This window comes from Oncorhynchus kisutch, unplaced genomic scaffold (assembly GCF_002021735.2).
Source record: "Oncorhynchus kisutch isolate 150728-3 unplaced genomic scaffold, Okis_V2 Okis06b-Okis10b_hom, whole genome shotgun sequence".
In the NCBI taxonomy this organism is placed as follows: Eukaryota; Metazoa; Chordata; class Actinopteri; order Salmoniformes; family Salmonidae; genus Oncorhynchus; species Oncorhynchus kisutch.
Window position 1 is genome coordinate 5,708,823 of NW_022261983.1, and position 18,989 is coordinate 5,727,811.

Sequence of the window (18,989 nt, forward strand, 5' to 3'; positions counted from 1 at the left end):
TGAAAGCAACGTTGATGACAGCGGCAATGCTGTACCCCTATCTTCAGACCTGTCCTCTGCCATACAGTCAGTTGGTCACTGTCGCTTTAAAAGACGGAGGGAGGCGTGTTGCGATGTCAAAATGTATGCGCTGCGTTGGTTGAGTGTCTTTGCAGCTCAATGACAGCTCATGTTTAATCAGATCTGACATTGTACGGACTCGGACAGCCAGGACCAAAGTTACCGACTTCTTCACACACTTGGATGCAAGGCGATCAGCTCGTACCACAGGGCCTCAGGAGAACGTAGCAATCTATAACGGTTTGTTTTGAGATACGTTTTCAACTAGAATGATTAAATACCGAAAAAGAGGAGCTTGATTCATGGTTGTTGTTGTTGCGCGGTAGATTATCCCAAAAGTTTCCAGGAGTCGTTCGAAGCGCAGAAGATTCTAGTAGTTGAAATGCAGAGATAATCTTGAAACGGAATTTGCCCAATGTAACAGGAAAAACACGGACCTGTTTTTTGAATCGTGGAAGCGTCGATAAGTTACACGAGAGGAAGTATTGTAAAGATTTTATAAATTATAAACTGTGCCTGTACCCAATTTGCCTCTGACATAACCGGCCTGGAAAGTCTATAGGACACTCCAAAGTGCCATACTGAAGTTGACTAGGATTTTGCTAGCACATGATGTACACAATTACAAGAGGTCCCAGCAAACTTGTTACACAGCGACGAACAGGTGAGTGTGGTGGATTCTAGGAGACCGATTCGGACACTTTTGTAACAACATGCCAGTGACCTCTCGCTCACACTGTCAAAGGGATGATACATTGTAATTATGAGGTTCGATACATGCCTTGTTACATTAACATTTACAGTGTGGCACGGGTGTATATTTGCGCATGTGCCAATGTTGATGCCAATCCATTAGATGGCCTTCATTCAGAGGCAGTAACATACATTGTGTTTTCAGTGGTTAACTTAACATGTTTATATCGCTTTCCTTTTCAATGCAATGTTGATATCTATTCCCTTTTTTAATATGAGGTCAAACGCAGCAGATTGACAAAATAAATGACTTCAAGCACAAACAAACGCCTTGGTCTATACCAGAGTAAGTACTATTATTGCATTGTACATAGGTTTAACAGTGTTATTAGCATATAATGGCAGTGTCACTGTTATTATTGTACTGTAATGATGTTTGGCATAGCTTCACCTGCAGCCCGTGAAGATTTAAAGTTTCAGAAATGCACATCTTACAACATTGTTGTAGCGCGAGCGCCTGTATTGGCACGTAATAGTAGCAAGCTAGCTATACAAACTAATATCCATGGGGCACATTCTATCACAAGGCACACTGTTGTGGGTCTTTTCCAAACCACCGCCACCTGCTTTTATGTCATTGAACAGGGGCGTGAAACGACCTTGTGTGTGGGAAGCAAGGTCACTGACGAGCGTTTGTTGTCACTGTCTAGTCCCAACACGTGCATGCTAGCTGAGCAACATGCTACTGAGCAACATGCTAGCTTGGTAGCTGCTCTCTGCTGTCTACTCACACATGTTAACTACGTTTCAAGATAACCGTTTCAAATAAACATCAACAATAAGGCGTTTATCATATCTTTAGCAATATTTCACTAATTTGGTCCTGATCGAGTAGAGTAGAGAGAAGCGACATATCCATCATGGCTTCCTCCATACTGTTAAATAAAGGTCAACTAAATCAAATAAAAATACTGCATTCTTATCGTGTGGGCTTTCGTTATCACCATAGAAACCGTACTGTGTTCGAAGGTATGGTAACGATGTGGTTCAGGTGGATGACTTCCTATCTAGCTAGTCCTTGCTCTAAGTGAAGCATACATTTGTCATGAATGAATGATGAGAGAGAGCAGAGTCAGAGTAATTTATGACGCCTTAACTACAGTAGCAAACATGCCTAAGAAACTCTATTTGGAGAACATTTCATCATGTCATATTTACTACAGGTCTATAGGTATATTGTGTGTAGACTTAAAATAAATCAACAAGTTAATGTTTAAATCCAGCTTTTTTTTTGTCGTGCAGCTCTCCTGCACCCAAGATAGTGTTTAACCGCCTGAATGGGAAGAAGTACCACAACACCCCAGCAGCTCTTCTACAGGTGGACCCCCAGCCCAACGAGGGCTTCACTTCTGCACACCAGGAGAATGTCAAGTTTATCTATGAAGGTAAAGGAGTGAGAGACCATAGAAATACAATTTATAGAATGGACCAAGCCCCTCAAACCTTGGCAATTTGACTTTGACAGTACACCCATGAGTACACTTAATATGGTTGTGACTGAGGACTTCTATGGACAATGGGCCTCTGGGATCCGATCTTGCGCATACAACCCACTTTACAAAGAATGTGTGTTTCTCTTTCAACATGGTCAGCCATGTTCTCAGTCAACATGAATGTGGGCCATGGTAAACATAATATTACCATACTATTAGTATTCACCTCATCTACAGTCTGAGTAGTGTCCAAATCATCTCCTTTCTGTCTAGTGTCCCTTTAGAGGTGACAGTAGGACCTCTCCTCTACCACTCCCTCCCAGTGTTCTCCCACCCAACTACAGGCAAGGTGAGGGTCAGGGTTGGACAAGGAGTTAGCCTCCCCTCCCAGGCTCAGCATCACAGCTGCACTGACACTGATACCAGTGATAGCAGGCACAGCTGGCTGGAATTCCACTACCCTCACACCCAAATTGAAGCTCTCTGCCAGCCAGCCGTCTGTCCGTCCATCTGTCCGTCTGTCTGTCTGTGTGTAAATGATCTACTGTGCCCCCAATGAAGGTAGTACACAATGGCTTCTAGAAATATGTGTTGATAATCACTTCGTGAATCTGCAGTGTAATTGAATGAAGACAAGTATTTTTTTGTGCCTAAGTGGAGCTCTACACAGTAAGCTCAATGACTGTATTTCAACATTAACCCTAACCTACCCAGCCAAACAGCATGTGTAACTTGTTAAGTCATTCCTCCCTTGCCCATGTGACACACGAGGTCGTTCCTACTGAACGTTTGCAATGGAAGCACATTAACTACATAACCTTGGTCAGAGTGGACAAGGACCAAAAGTAGGCCCTGCTCTTACTAGGCTTTCTACAGAGAGGTTCTACAAATGAGGACTGCAACCAGTAAATACACATTTTAGGCCACTACAGTTGCACCCAGTTACTTGTAACATTATAAAATAACATGTTGGTTCAATACTTGTAAGTCATGTGAAGGTCCATATGGTGAAAGGTGCCTATCATAGATGTGAAAGGATTGGATCGTTAACATGGTAGCTCCATCTTGCCTTCACTATGAGCATGTTTAATTCAAATGATAGTAATTCAAACTTGCCTTCATCATTCATTCATTTATGCAGTCATTCATTCCCCAATAGGGGTTCATTTTGACTTATGATTTTTTACATTAGTACTTGAAACGTTTAGACTAGTGAGATAACATTGGTCATTAGTGCCAGTGGACTGAATGCTCATAAATCCACATGACAGAGTGCATTATTTAGAATGTAGTTTAAAACGCAGCATGCTTTGTAAAATTCACCCTACTGGACCTTACACTGTGGGTGTGGTGGCAGGACTACTTTTGTTCAAAGGTTATTTCCTTTTTACACCTTTTAAGCTGCAGAATGTTAGGATGAGTTTCCCCCCATTTTATGTTTACCAATTTCAACTATATGACTGTCTGCTTTCATATTGTTTTCTTCTTTGTTTCTCCTGGTAGTATTTTGATATTGTTTTCTTCTTCTTTGTTTCTCCTGGTAGTATTTTGATATTGTTTTCTTCTTCTTTGTTTCTCCTGGTAGTATTTTGATATTGTTTTCTTCTTCTTTGTTTCTCCTGGTAGTATTTTGATATTGTTTTCTTCTTTGTTTCTCCTGGTAGTATTTGGATATTGTTTTCTTCTTCTTTGTTTCTCCTGGTAGTATTTTGATATTGTTTTCTTCTTTGTTTCTCCTGGTAGTATTTTGACATTGTTTTCTTCTTTGTTTCTCCTGGTAGTATTCACAATGTTAAACTAAAGCATGTCTAAGAACAATCTATAGATTTCTAAGAAAACCCAAGGAACCTACATTCATTTCTACTGAAGGCTGCATGTATCCAGGTTGTGTCTGTGTGTTGCTGTTGCAGCCTGGCAGGAGGTAGTGCAGCTGGCGGAGGAGGGAAGAGCCAGTGATGAGACAGGAAGCGCCAGTGCTCAGGGACCAGTGCAGTATTCAGACACCAACCCCAGCCCCAACCCAGCCTTGAAGAGTGAGTCCTGACCTGAGTCTACCTTCGTCCTTCAGTCTCATCCCTTAAACACTCATTCACTGTAATCTGTTCTCCATTCTCTCCCCCTCAGTACATTTCCTTGACACTAAACCACTTCCTCTGTCCGTACCCCCCATGCTTTTCACACCCAATGGAAAGATGCACCTTCTTTTGGTCACCTGGACAGGTCACATCTGCGTATGTGTTAGGGCTGTCACAGCACTACCACCACATAAACCAGTGTGATGTAGGGTTGAGTCAGTCATCATGTCTTCATTCTTAGCAATGTGTAGAGGCGTTTTGGGAAGTCATATTTGGGAACATTCAGAAGTTATATTGGGGGACATTGGGAAGTGATATTGGGAATGTCAAATTGGAAAAGTCATATTGGGAAACATTGGGAAAGTTCTGATATGACCTCTGAGTTGTCACTGTTCGTGGTCTTAAAGGCCCAGTGCAGTTGAAATTGTGAAAATGATGAGAAAAGACTGCTTGTTTTGGCCTGCCTGATGACATCACCAGGAGTTAAATTAGTTAATAGACCAATAAGAAAGAGTCCCACACCTCTGCCAATAACAGCTCGTTTTCAGTTTTCCATTCCCTACTCAGACATCTCCCAGACAGTCCTAGCAAAATTCTTGCTTGTGAAATTGCTCTTTGCTAAGAAGCTATTTTTGTTTCTCTTCGACCATTCTAATTGGAAACAGTCACAGTAAAGTACTTAATTATGACCCAGAAATGATTTAATATTGAGATAAAAACAGCGGCATTGGACCTTAAGTCATTTCACCACTGAATTCTTACTTTAGTTTAAAATATAGTCACCATCTGTTTGACCAGTTCCAATAATGTGCTTCTAACCTTTGTTCACATCATCACCCTACAATAAGTTGAGGTCCACTTGTTAATGCTGCCACACCATAACCCAATGTTTGAGGCCTCCTCCAACTCTTCTTTTCCCCGTCCCCAGACTTTGTTCCCATCGATCTGGATGAGTGGTGGGCTCAGCGCTTCCTGGCCAACATTGACAACCTGTCCTGATGGGCTTCTCTATCTGGGGCCCCATCGGCCAGGGAAGAGGGCCTTATGGAGGGGCCTGGAGGTCGGGGTGGGAGGGGGGTTCAACCAGATTGGAGCCTAGTGCACCTGGTAACTGGTGTGGGTCTTCTCTAGAGGTGTGGAAATATGGGATGGCGATGGGCATTACTGGAGAGCAGCGCTGGGACGCTGGCGATGACATAGCCATGGCAACCCCCTCACCTGAACTCTCAACCAACCAACACTGTCCACTTGGGCAGCTACCCGGAAGATACAAGTCTTGAATATTCTCCATCTCTGAAGCCCAACACTGTGGGCTAAGATGTCAAAATGTCTGTACTACTTTAAAAACGCAGTAAAGATGTGTTTTCAAGACGTGCCGTGGTGAGATTTATTCTTCACTAATTTGGAGTTTGGATGTGGCTTGCAATGCCATAGCTCTACACAAGGTGTCACTGATGTCAAACAACAGTGGTTCACTGCTTGGCTACATTATTTTATCTTTATTTAACTAGGCAAGTCAGTTAAGAACAAAGTCTTATTTACAATGACACTGGCCAAACCCTAACCCGGAGGAAGCTGGCCAAACCCTAACCCGGAGGACGCTGGGCAAATTGTGCGCCGCCCTATGGGACTCCCAATCACAACCGGTTGTGATACAGCCTGGAATTGAACAAGGGTCTGTAGTGACGCCTCTTGCACTGAGACGCAGCGCCTTGGACCGCTGTGCCACTTGGGAGCCGTGGAGAGAACTGATCCCTGTTTATACCTGCTGCTAACATGCGTCCTGATCTTGGCCATATTCTGATTTAGGCCACATTTCTAGACAGGTATAGACAATTTAAAAAGAAGGGATTGTGATCAGATCTTCCTGACCTCCTCCTCCTCCGGTAGTCCTTCTGTGTTCATAGTACCACCTCCGGAGGTAGTCCTGCTGTGTCCATAGTACCACCTCCAGAGGTAGTCGGGAACTGATTGATTGGTTGGATGAAAGCTTAGTGGGAAGAGCTTAGTGACAGGTCAGTCAGTGGAGTTTACAGGTGACAGTTAAATACAATAAAGGCTGGCAGGGAGGTTGGAGGTGGATGGAGGTTCAGGGAGGTTGGAGGTGGATGGAGGTTCAGGGAGGTTGGAGGTGGATGGAGGTTCAGGGAGGTTGGAGGTGGATGGAGGGTCAGGGAGGTTGGAGGTGGATGGAGGTTCAGGGAGGTTGGAGGTGGATGGAGGGTCAGGGAGGTTGGAGGTGGATGGAGGGTCAGGGAGGTTGGAGGTGGATGGAGGGTCAGGGAGGTTGGAGGTGGATGGAGGGTCAGGGAGATTGGAGGTGGATGGAGGTTCAGGGAGATTGGAGGTGGATGGAGGTTCAGGGAGGTTGGAGGTGGAGGGAGGTTCAGGGAGGTTGGAGGTGGATGGAGGGTCAGAGAGGTTGGAGGTGGATGGAGGTTCAGGGAGGTTGGAGGTGGATGGAGGTTCAGGGAGGTTGGAGGTGGATGGAGGTTCAGGGAGAGAGAGATATTTGTATTTATTATTATTTATTTGTTCACCTATATTGGATGGATAACTTGAGCACTGAATTAAGACATTTGTCAAATTCCACAGATGGTAATATACAATCTCGTACAAATTTCTCCCAGCAACACAGCTAATTGTAAAATAAGTATTTTACAGTCCGTTTCAATACTATTCTCTGAAGGACAGGAATCTATGGCTCTAATATTGGGATTGCCAACCGTCATATCTGAGGAATAGCTGGGAGGAAAATATCACGCAACAAAAAAAATGGTACAAAAAAATGTGGAACCCGAATTAAGATGACAAACTAAAATAGGAAGAGAAAAAGAGGGCCAACAGTAACTATTGTATTGAACGGTCATATAGGAAGTCTGCACGTCATGGAAATGTCTACAATCATTACACCAGTCCCAATGTCAATGTCCTTTACAAAGCCCTAACCCATTCTTCAGATCTGGGGTTTCCACTCTGCTCATGGCACAGTCTGATAAATATCTGGCTCATCACATACAACATGAGTCAACACTGCTGGAGAGTCCGAGCAACACACACATCCACAGCTTGAGTCGTGTCCGTCTACTCCATTTTCAGGTCTCTGAGCAGGCCAAAGCCTCCCTGCTCTCCTCCAAGGGACTTTTCTGGGGTACAGATGGGCAGGCCTGAATGTGGAAAGGTCACCAGAGCCGTGTTGTTGTTGATGGGGGTAGTATCGGCAGCATGTAGAGCCAGGTCACGTGTCTATGTAGGGCCTACAGTGACCTGACCAGTAGGACAGTTGGTTGGGGAGATGGGGAGTTAAACCAGGCAGTGACTGTAGTGTATAGGGCCGACAGTTGACGGCCGTGACGTCTCAGTGTTTCTCCAGCGCTCTGGTCAGCAGGTTGTTGAGGCGGGCGATCATGGGTCGGGGGTCGTCGTTGAGGCCCGCTGCGATCATGGCGTTGTCGTAGATCTAGTCAAGGATCAGAAGGGGCACGCACGGGTTAGACACATGCAAGACTGGTCTAATACCACCGTCTCAAGGCTTCATCTTAGTTTGACATCTAGGAGTCCGAACACAACAGGTATGAGAATGAAACTGACACAAATTAGAGTGAAACAGATTGCCATTAAGCTCAGAGAACTATGAATGTCCCGAAGAGCCCCATTTCCAGAGAATCTAACTACAATGTTTTTTAAAGTGCTGATAATGTTTGTGTCTCAACCAGTGTTGAGGGTAAATTCCATTTCAATTCAGTACAATTCAGGAAGTAAACTGAAATTACACTGTAAATGGAATGGGCCTAAACCCTGGTCCCACCTTGATATGGCTTCAGATCCCAAAGTGTAGGGAGTGTGATCCAGGATCGTGTGAACCCAGGATCGTGTGAACCCAGGATCGTGTGAACCCAGGATCGTGTGAACCCAGGATCGTGTGAACCCAGGATCGTGTGAACCCAGGATCGTGTGAACCCAGGATAGTGTGAACCCAGGATAGTGTGAACCCAGGATAGTGTGAACCCAGGATAGTGTGAACCCAGGATAGTGTGAACCCAGGATAGTGTGAACCCAGGATAGTGTGAACCCAGGATAGTGTGAACCCAGGATAGTGTGAACCCAGGATAGTGTACTCTACCTGCTCCAGCAGCAGTTGTGCGAGTGCAGAGTCGGACTCCTTCAGTGAGTGCATCTTCTTGATGAGGTCATGACTACAGAGGAAAGGGAGAGCAAGAGACAAGCACAAATCAACACAATACTATTTTGACATTGAATACTGCGTTGTTGGGAAGGGCTGACAAGTTAAGCATTTCACTTGTGCATGTGACAGATAAAACGCCTCGATTTAGAGATCCCTCTCCCCTCCATCCCTCCATTCCCCCTCCTGTACCCAGCGTTGATCTCCAGGGTGGGCTGCAGTATCTGGGCCCTCTCCTCTGTGCTGCGGGCCATCTGCTGGGTACGCAGGAAGTGGCGTGCGGCACCCATCTCCAGCACCGTGATCATGGCTGGGTGGGTGTCCAGACGAGGGGTCACCTGGAGGTCAGGGGGTCAAAGGTGAAGAATGAGACAGACAAAGGAATCCTTACAAATGGACTGATTCTTACATACAGTACCAAAGTCCAGTTAGCCAGTAGTTACTGTATATATAGGCTGGATCAAATCAGTCACACAAGACCACAGAAGAGGCCCTAGACCGTTCCCCACTGGGTTATAGTGATCAGGGTAATGGAACTAGTGTAGTGATGGTAGGGTAACAGTACCTTGATGTTGGTGACTAGTGTAGATAGTGATGGTAGGGTAACAGTACCTTGATGTTGGTGACTAGTGTAGATAGTGATGGTAGGGTAACAGTACCTTGATGTTGAATAGTGTAGATAGTGATGGTAGGGTAACAGTACCTTGATGTTGAATAGTGTAGATAGTGATGGTAGGGTAACAGTACATTGATGTTGGTGACTAGTGTAGATAGTGATGGTAGGGTAACAGTACCTTGATGTTAGTGACTAGTGTAGATAGTGATGGTAGGGTAACAGTACCTTGATGTTGAATAGTGTAGATAGTGATGGTAGGGTAACAGTACCTTGATGTTGAATAGTGTAGATAGTGATGGTAGGGTAACAGTACATTGATGTTGGTGACTAGTGTAGATAGTGATGGTAGGGTAACAGTACCTTGATGTTAGTGACTAGTGTAGATAGTGATGGTAGGGTAACAGTACCTTGATGTTGAATAGTGTAGATAGTGATGGTAGGGTAACAGTACCTTGATGTTGGTGACTAGTGTAGATAGTGATGGTAGGGTAACAGTACCTTGATGTTGGTGACTAGTGTAGATAGTGATGGTAGGGTAACAGTACCTTGATGTTGGTGACTAGTGTAGATAGTGATGGTAGGGTAACAGTACCTTGATGTTGGTGACTCTGTTTCCCAGATTGTTCCTCATCCAGGAGATCAGGTCCTCAGCCTGCTCCTCTGTCAGACGCTCAGAGGCTATAGACACAGGAGAGAACACAGAGTTTTAGGGTACTTCATATTGCTGTCTGAAGCTAGGTTAACTCCTAGATTAGCTCTGTGGTTGGAGGCTAAGAGGCAAATTTCACTTCGTCTCCCATTAGCCAGGATTCCATCCAATTGGCGACAAAATCTGCATAAAAACCTGTGCATTTTCCCACCAGAGATGTGTTTATCAGTCACTTGTAGGGATAAAAGGCTGTGTGTGATGACGTAATGTACATAAAATACCTTTTGCATTTTTTACTGACTAAAAAATACAAAGTTAAATGGGTTTCATTGTCAACATTACTGATGGTTTTCTCACAACACGTTAAATAGAGAGCGTGTCCACTCTGGTGTTGGCAGGGCGCTCCAGCCAACAGCTGGCAGATACAGTGCTGGTGTAGCAGGGCGCTCCAGCCAACAGCTGGCAGATACAGTGCTGGTGTAGCAGGGCGCTCCAGCCAACAGCTGGCAGATACAGTGCTGCTGGTGTAGCAGGGCGCTCCAGCCAACAGCTGGCAGATACAGTGCTGGTGTAGCAGGGAGCTCCAGCCAACAGCTGGCAGATACAGTGCTGGTGTAGCAGGGCGCTCCAGCTAACAGCTGGCAGATACAGTGCTGCTGGTGTAGCAGGGCGCTCCAGCCAACAGCTGGCAGATTCAGTGCTGGTGTAGCAGGGCGCTCCAGCCAACAGCTGGCAGATACAGTGCTGCTGGTGTAGCAGGGAGCTCCAGCCAACAGCTGGCAGATACAGTGCTGCTGGTGTAGCAGGGCGCTCCAGCCAACAGCTGGCAGATACAGTGCTGCTGGTGTAGCAGGGAGCTCCAGCCAACAGCTGGCAGATACAGTGCTGGTGTAGCAGGGCGCTCCAGCCAATAGCTGGCAGATAAGTGCTGGTTGTGTAGCAGGGAGCTCCAGCCAACAGCTGGTAGATACAGTGCTGGTGTAGCAGGGAGCTCCAGCCAACAGCTGGCAGATACAGTGCTGCTGGTGTAGCAGGGCGCTCCAACCAACAGCTGGTAGATACAGTGCTGGTGTAGCAGGGAGCTCCAGCCAATAGCTGGCAGATACAGTGCTGGTTGTGTAGCAGGGAGCTCCAGCCAACAGCTGGCAGATACAGTGCTGGTGGTGTAGCCTACATGACATTATTACGGGCAAAATAGCTAAATTACTTTTTTTTGTCGTCAAACGGCAGCCGAGCATCGATCAACATGTCACCAGAATCAGACCCTGGAGATTTATTGGAAAGGAGCATCAAGATCACTGTGCACTTTCATCACCCTGTGAAGTTCTTCATAACCTCCATCTGAAGCCTAATGAACTGAGGGCTTTCCCCAGTCCTAGTGAAGTTCTTCATAACCTCCATCTGAAACCTAATGAACTGAGGGCTTTCCCCAGTCCTAGTGAAGTTCTTCATAACCTCCATCTGAAACCTAATGAACTGAGGGCTTTCCCCAGTCCTAGTGAAGTTCTTCATAACCTCCATCTGAAGCCTAATGAACTGAGGGCTTTCCCCAGTCCTAGTGAAGTTCTTCATAACCTCCATCTGAAGCCTAATGAACTGAGGGCTTTCCCCAGTACTAGTGAAGTTCTTCATAACCTCCATCTGAAACCTAATGAACTGAGGGCTTTCCCCAGTCCTAGTGAGAGGACCACACAATACTTCCACCTGAAGCCTAATGAACTGAGGGCTTTCCCCAGTCCTAGTGAGAGGACCACACAATACTTCATCTGAAGCCTAATGAACTGAGGGCTTTCCCCAGTCCTAGTGAGAGGACCACACAATACTTCCACATAAAAGCGTATCCACCGGCATTTCCCACATAATTCATTTTACAGACATAAAAATATCCCACATTGTCCATCATATTTGGTTTTGTCGACATTTGGAAAGTTTACTGACAGGCTGTTTCCCTCAGGCCTGTCATGACATGTTTTAACCAATGAACTTCACTCGCATTAACAGGTTGGAGGGAAACATGGTTATTGATATCCATGATCAGGTGAAAATGTGACATAAGTAGAAGCAAGGATTTCCCCTCGAATGTAAATTCCTGCAGCATTCAGTGACATGGTCAGAGAGAGATGGGTCTTACCAGGCTTGCTGTCCTGGTACTTCTCCTCCTTGTAGTGGTCCACCACAATGTCTGTTTCCACAGAGATCAGCTTCTTCTTGTCAAACTCTCTGAGGTGCAGGAGGGTGAGCTCGTCAAACTGCTCATAGCAGAACAGCACCTGGAGACAAAGAAAACATACTGACAACAACTAGAGGGAGTAATGATGAAATCCTGCCCACCACTGATGAAGTAACAGACATTATGCTCCACCATCACTTCTGTCTTATATTCCCATCTGAAAACTAGCCTGGTCCCAGATCTGTGGTCGTTGTTTGACATGACAATGCTCATAGGAGTTAGCAAGACAGCCTGCTACCAGATCTGTTGGCTATCTGACAACAACTCACCTCCATGTCTTTCTGCTTCATGGCCTCAAAGTAGGGGGAGTGTTCAGCCAGGTGTCGGTTTGGGGCACACAGGTAGTAGATGTTACGTGTCCCGGCCTTCATACGGGAGCCGTACTCCTTCAGGTTGGTCTGCTGGCCCGCGGGTAGCACTGAAGACTCAAACCTCAACAGCTTGCCGATGTCCTCCTGTACAAAGACAGCGAGAGAGACAGAAAGGACTGAGTGATAATGAGGGGCATGACTGACATAATTCACATTTCTGATTCCTAGGACATGATCCTCTTGCTCCCTTCTCCCAAAAACCTACACGCATACCATTTTTTATATTCTTCAAACCTCCCTCAAACCTCCCAGTCTCACCCTGATGTCCTGCTCTCCCCTGTCCAAGTCTCACCCTGATGTCCTGCTCTCCCCTGTCCCAGTCTCAACCGGCTTCCCCTGTCCCAGTCTTACCCTGACGTCCTGCTCTCCCCTGTCCCAGTCTCACCCTGACGTCCTGCTCTCCCCTGTCCCCGCCCCCCAGTCTCACCCTGAGGTCCTGCTCTTCCCTGTCCCAGCCCCCCAGTCTCACCCTGACGTCCTGCTCTCCCCTGTCCCAGCCCCCCAGTCTTACCCTGACGTCCTGCTCTCCCCTGTCCCAGTCTCACCCTGACGTCCTGCTCTCCCCTGTCCCCACCCCCCAGTCTCACCCTGAGGTCCTGCTCTCCCCTGTCCCAGCCCCCCAGTCTCACCCTGACGTCCTGCTCTCCCCTGTCCCAGCCCCCCAGCCTCACCCTGACATCCTGCTCTCCCCTGTCCCAGCCCCCCTGTCTCACACTCCTCTGTCCCAGCCTCCCAGTCTCACCCTGACGTCCTGCTCCTGCGTGGTGACGATACCCTCCCTGATGAACAGGCCGTAGTCCTCAAAGAACTTGGCGTATTTCTCAGGTTCCTTCTTACTCTGGTCCATTAGGAACTTGATGATACGCTGCTGTAGAACATCCCTCAGTTTCCTAGAGAGAGAGAGAGAGATGGAAAGCATGACAGGGAGAGAAGCGGAGATCATGAGAGAATAAAAGGGAGTGAGAGAGCCGTGGATGTAAGGGAAAGAGGGGTGATAGTACAACAGACTTGACATAGCAGTGTCATTGTCTGGAAAGAGCTGATGTTGTAGGGCTCCAGTCTCACCTGATGAGGGTGCTCTCCTGCAGCAGCTCTCTGCTCAGGTTCAATGGGATATCCTCACTGTCCACCACACCTGTATACACAAACACATACACACTGTTATACTGTAACACTAGCATTTATAATCAACAAAGGATCCAGAAAGAGACAGACAAGGAAACACACCAGAGGGCAGATGTGAGGGGAAAGATGAAGGGAGACATTAAGATGGGCACAGCTGAGGAGGTACTGAGTAAAGACTGACCTCTAAGGAAGCGTAGCCACTTGGGCAGGATTTCAGTGGCCTTGGTCTGGATGAGAACCTTCCTGCTGTACAGAGCCACACTGGAGCCCATCTCTCTGCTCACGTCAAACATGGACGGCTTCTGCTCACACATTGACACACAGTAATATTACAGGCAGTCGTGAACATACCGGGACGTCAACATTTACAACTGTCAGAGCCTTGACCTCAGAAAGATCTAATTTAACATCACTTATTAGTTTCTCTTTTCCTCAACAAGTATATTTTCTCCCTTCCTCTCCCCAGTCACACCCTTGGTGCCCAAGTGCCCCCTAACCCTCTATCCCCAGCCCATCCTAGCCCTCTGCCCTCTGCCCCCCCCCCCTCTCCTCACCACGTCTGGGACGTAGAAGATGGAGCGGATGTTGACGGGGGCGTCCGCGCGGTAGTGCAGTGTGTAACGGGGCTTGTCGTACGACTGAGCCACGTAGCGGTAGAACTCCTCGTGCTGCCACTCACTGATGGACTTTGGTTCCATCATCCACAGGGCCTGGGAGGGACGTTAATATACCGGATGGATACACTGTTACACACAGAGCAGGCAGGCAGGTACACACACTCACTGCACAGGCAGCCAGAAACACACTACAAAATAGGACTAATAACTGGGAATCAGTCCAACAAGTTTTCAGAACCAATAAGTTGTCAGGGCCAATTAATGTATTAATCAGTTTGTCTCTTGACTTTGTTTCCAGATAAGTTGATTCCCTCTATTAGAATCTATGTGGACGCCACTTAATCGATACGTCCAGCAATTCAACTAATCCTCACTAACAACCCCATGAAGGACATTAAGCCATAACAATGGCTGAAGTCCATCTCAGCCCTGTAAGAAGTCGATAGAACCAGAAGAGTGGGCCAGGTGCTCACCTGGAGAGTGTTGAGTCGTCGTCCATTCAGGAAGACAGGAAAACTGACAAAGTTGCTGTATTTGGTCACCACCTCTGCAACAACATATGACATCTGTTAGTCCTGCCTGGACAAGCAGCAAGCCTCCAAGCCTGACACAGACTCTGACATGAATCTTACAGGAACGATTATGCATGTTGAATGTCTACTATATATGTGGAATGTCTATAAAAAACAGAACAGTTATCAAAGGGGTCTTGTATGGTCCATACCTTTGACTCTGTCCTCAGCAGAGAACTCCTTGCAGTCATCCTTGAGGTGCAGCACTATCTTAGTGCCTGGTCTGACCCCACTTGCCTCAGCTATCTCAAACACTCCAGACCTGGGGAGCACAGAGATCACACACTGTGGTCCATATCTTTGACATTAAACACTCCAGACCTGGGAAGCACAGAGATCACACACTGTGGTCCATATCTTTAACATTAAACACTCCAGACCTGGGGAGCACAGAGATCACACACTGTGGTCCATATCTTTAACATTAAACACTCCAGACCTGGGGAGCACAGAGATCACACACTGTGGTCCATATCTTTTACATTAAACACTCCAGACCTGTGGAGCACAGAGATCACACACTGTGGTCCATATCTTTTACATTAAACACTCCAGACCTGTGGAGCACAGAGATCACACACTGTGGTCCATATCTTTTACATTAAACACTCCAGACCTGTGGAGCACAGAGATCACACACTGTGGTCCATATCTTTTACATTAAACACTCCAGACCTGTGGAGCACAGAGATCACACACTGTGGTCCATATCTTTTACATTAAACATATTCAAATGTGTTACTAAGACATACCTCGCTATCACACCCTATTCTCGCACCCATCAACATACCTGTCACCTCTCCATCCTTCTCTCTCCCTCTTCATCCTCCTCTTTCTTACCATCCCTTCCTCTTTTCACACTGATCAAATTCCTCCCCTCCCTCCTCTCCTACCCATCAGAGGACCACTTGTATCCGGGGCTGCTGGGCTCGGCTGACTGAGAGTAGACGTCCACACGGTCAGCCACCATGAAGGCAGAGTAGAAGCCCACACCAAACTGACCAATGATGGAGCTGCTGGCCTCCGCCTGGCTCTGCAGGGAATCCAGGAAAGCCTAGGAAGGAGGGATGGGGGATAGAAAGAGGAAGCAGGGGTCAAATGTGAATTGAATGGAAAAGAGACACCAACAAATGTGAGCAAATTGATGTAACGAGAAAGCTTAGGCCCTGACATTGTAATTGAATGAGATTGTAGATTTATTTTTTATTTCACCTTTATTTAACCAGGTAGGCTAGTTGAGAACACCTTTATTTAACCAGGTAGGCTAGTTGAGAACACCATTATTTAACCAGGTAGGCTAGTTGAGAACACCTTTATTTAACCAGGTAGGCTAGTTGAGAACACCTTTATTTAACCAGGTAGGCTTGTTGAGAACACCTTTATTTAACCAGGTAGGCTAGTTGAGAACACCTTTATTTAACCAGGTAGGCTAGTTGAGAACACCTTTATTTAACCAGGTAGGCTAGTTGAGAACAAGTTCTCATTTACAACTGCGACCTGGCCAAGATAAAGCAAAGCAGTGTGAACAAGACAACAACACAGTTACACAGGGAGTGTAACAATAAACAAGTCAATAACGCAGTAGAAGAAAGAGAGTCTATATACATTGTGTGCAAAAGGCAGGAGGAGGTAGGAGAATAATTACAATTTAGCAGATTAACACTGGAGTGATAAATGATCAGATGGTCATGTGCAGGTAGAGATACTGGTGTGCAAAAGAGCAGAAAAGTAAATAAATATAAACAGTATGGGGATAGGTAGGTAAATAGATAACGATGAATTTGGGGAGGGACGATACCAGAGATAGTTACAGAGATAGTGACCACTCGTTAGTAACGTGGCAAAGAAACAATCCACAAATTGAATTTCATTTCTTTATGAAAACAGCCCTTACTGTTGAAAACAAACATTACGCTGTCATCCAGAGTCATGTCATTATTTTACAAGCTACGGCACACTATTTTACATACAGCAGGTTTTTAAAAAAGGACCAAAGAGTTGCCTGCTTCGTGTTTTCATTTTTGCCATGGAAAGTATATTGTGATACTGGTATTATCACAGGCCCATAATTGATTTTTTAAAATATTCCTCAGGTCATTGGGGAAAAAAAAAAACATGAATGAAATGGAAAGGCAGATAACAGGGAAATGTAAGAGATGTAAAAAAGATAAGGGAGCTAGGTTTACCTTGGATCCAGAACGAGCGATAGTCCCCAGGTTGGCCACCAGCTCCTCTTGGTTCATCCCAACTCCTGTGTCCTAAAAGAGGAAGGTATATTATGATAAATACATTGCTGTTAAGCCATCACCAAGAGCAAAGGACCATTTGGTAATACATTCCTCCCTATCTTTGGAACTACAGCCAGCTGTCAGAACTACAGCCAGCAAGTTATAACTGTGCAAGTTCTGTTTCATCCACCAGGTGGCAGACTGTGCTATACAGAACTTTGAAATGAACAGAAACATCTAACAGTGATATGCATTTTAAGTCAATCAAATGAGCATTTGACGATGATTCATGACTAAAATAATTCTAAGAATGATAGGATGAAAATGTAAATAAACTCTTTAAAGCATGTTAGCAGTTAGTTAGCAGTTACCACAGCCACCCTACTCCCTCGTCCTGGTTTGGGCATACCTGGATGGTGAAGGTGCCCTTGGCCTGGTCCGTCTGTAGGTGGATCTCCATGGGGGCCGTGTCTCCCCCTCCCGTTATCAGCTTGTGGCGCAGCTTCTCCAGGGCGTCACTGCCATTGGAGATCAGCTCACGGATGAACACCTGAGCAATGAGCCAGGATGGAAAAGGTTAAAAACACAGAATATCTTAGCGTAAGGTTCCTGAAATACCTAGCTAGATACAGCAAGCACATTATCACTGGTCCATCAGTTAGTCATTTATATACATTCAATCAGTTCTCAAGTTGCTGTGACTGGTCAGACCTTCTCTCACCTCCTTCTCAGAGTACAGAGATCTAGCAACAATGTCCAAGAGTTTCTTGGTCTCAGCCTGGAACTCGTGCTTGGAAAAGGTGCCTGGACAAATCAGATTGAAAACTGTTAACTTCATTAGTTTAGCATGCTAAGGACACAGGATGTGGACTAAAGTATATCATAAGCTACACATTCAACTATCCAGTGTCCATTAATGTTGCCAAATCATAATACTATGACAATCACTGGCTAGTGATGTTGAAGTTTCAATTGTTATAGCACAAAACTGAGAATGTTAGCTAACAGGTATGAGGTCAGAAAACATATCACCTTGGACATTCTCTGTGTCTTGGATGATTGTATGCAGGGGTTCTTCTTCAGGAGCTTTATCCTCTGCCTCTTGAATATTCTCTACTTCCTCAACCTTCTCTGTCGCAGGAGCTTTCTCAGCTTCTACATCCTTGTCTGTATCCTGAGGGACTCTCTCAGCTTCCTTGGTGCTGTAGTAGGAACACTGGGTGAGACCAAGGCCTGGGTGGCTGGGGTTCCACATGCCACTTCTGGACCATTGTTTCTGCTGCTGCCTGACATGGGCATCTGTTGACAGGAGGGGATAGGTGGGGTGCGAGGTCATGCAATCATCATATTGAATATTCAAACGCATTGAGTGTCAGTGTTCATGGTTCGCTTTTAGAACGTCCTTGCCTTGGATTTATCTGATGCAACATGAATGCAAGTTTACAATTAAGTAGGTTTGGTCAAGGATACATCCTTATAAATTTGATTTGATTATGATTATCCTTGGTAAAGATACTGGTCGTCTGTGCTGCGGTACGGGGCAGACATGCAACTGTCCCCATATTTATATATAATGGTCCGGTCACATATGTAATTCATTCACCAGATGCCAAATATCAAAATATGCAAGCTAGCTCAAACAAAAATAGTTGAATGGCATATTTGTCAATAAACACCGCATTCCACAGTCGTCGACACGTTCATGTTGCATATGACAGGGAGTGATCTTGAGTAACATAACGTCAAGCTAAGCACGCTATCGTTAGTTAGCTCATATAACTGCAGTGCTTTAGCTAGCTAACTAACGTTAGCGAGCGGCTTACCTTCACTGAATGGTCCTACAGTCCTACTACCCAATCCTCTTCCAGAAGACAGGAGCCTGGAGTTTGCCCTTTGAGAAGTTCTCAAAGCGAATTTGAACAATTTCAGGCACCGAGACATCTTTGACAGAGCAAGAGGTCGTTTGACCTATTCAACACACGTTAAACAGAAGTGCGACAACTGCAAGCACAAGTAGGACCTCTCACAGTCGCACAAAGATTACGTAATTCAAGCTACTAGCATATTGCCTGCTTAG

At 45.8% G+C, this 18,989-nt stretch overlaps 2 protein-coding genes across 2 annotated transcripts; one reads left to right on the forward strand and one right to left on the reverse strand.

Moving 5' to 3' along the window:
* Positions 1 to 128: 128 nt before the first annotated feature.
* Positions 129 to 5,692, forward strand: LOC109876627 (MAPK regulated corepressor interacting protein 2). Its single transcript, XM_020469021.2, has 5 exons — positions 129 to 724; positions 1,033 to 1,099; positions 2,056 to 2,198; positions 4,157 to 4,279; positions 5,250 to 5,692. The coding sequence occupies exons 1-5, from the start codon at positions 670 to 672 to the stop codon at positions 5,318 to 5,320; spliced, it is 459 nt and encodes a 152-aa protein (XP_020324610.1). The 5' UTR covers positions 129 to 669; the 3' UTR covers positions 5,321 to 5,692.
* Positions 5,693 to 6,822: 1,130 nt separating this feature from the next.
* On the reverse strand, positions 6,823 to 18,971 carry trap1 (TNF receptor-associated protein 1). The gene is made up of 18 exons (XM_031814223.1): positions 18,736 to 18,971; positions 17,945 to 18,211; positions 17,634 to 17,716; positions 17,322 to 17,462; positions 16,871 to 16,942; positions 15,578 to 15,738; positions 14,837 to 14,946; positions 14,586 to 14,659; positions 14,050 to 14,205; positions 13,677 to 13,797; positions 13,436 to 13,505; positions 13,113 to 13,260; positions 12,269 to 12,454; positions 11,901 to 12,039; positions 9,713 to 9,798; positions 8,697 to 8,842; positions 8,445 to 8,517; positions 6,823 to 7,781 (listed from the first exon to the last, which is right to left on the reverse strand). The coding sequence occupies exons 1-18, from the start codon at positions 18,851 to 18,853 to the stop codon at positions 7,680 to 7,682; spliced, it is 2,253 nt and encodes a 750-aa protein (XP_031670083.1). The 5' UTR covers positions 18,854 to 18,971; the 3' UTR covers positions 6,823 to 7,679.
* Between the last annotated feature and the right edge of the window lie 18 nt (positions 18,972 to 18,989).

What these genes read in the sequence shown, in the direction of transcription:
- LOC109876627 (XM_020469021.2), top strand. Translation starts at nt 670, where the DNA reads ATGATGTACACAATTACAAGAGGTCCCAGCAAACTTGTTACACAGCGA. An exon ending in TGTCAAGTTTATCTATGAAG is followed by an intron (nt 2,199 to 4,156) that starts GTAAAGGAGTGA and finishes TTGCTGTTGCAG; the next exon opens with CCTGGCAGGAGGTAGTGCAG. An exon ending in CCCCAACCCAGCCTTGAAGA is followed by an intron (nt 4,280 to 5,249) that starts GTGAGTCCTGAC and finishes CCCCGTCCCCAG; the next exon opens with ACTTTGTTCCCATCGATCTG.
- trap1 (XM_031814223.1), bottom strand. Translation starts at nt 18,853, where the DNA reads ATGTCTCGGTGCCTGAAATTGTTCAAATTCGCTTTGAGAACTTCTCAA. An exon ending in AGGGCACCTTCACCATCCAG is followed by an intron (nt 16,943 to 17,321) that starts GTATGCCCAAAC and finishes TTCCTCTTTTAG; the next exon opens with GACACAGGAGTTGGGATGAA. An exon ending in TGCTGAGGACAGAGTCAAAG is followed by an intron (nt 14,660 to 14,836) that starts GTATGGACCATA and finishes ATGTTGTTGCAG; the next exon opens with AGGTGGTGACCAAATACAGC.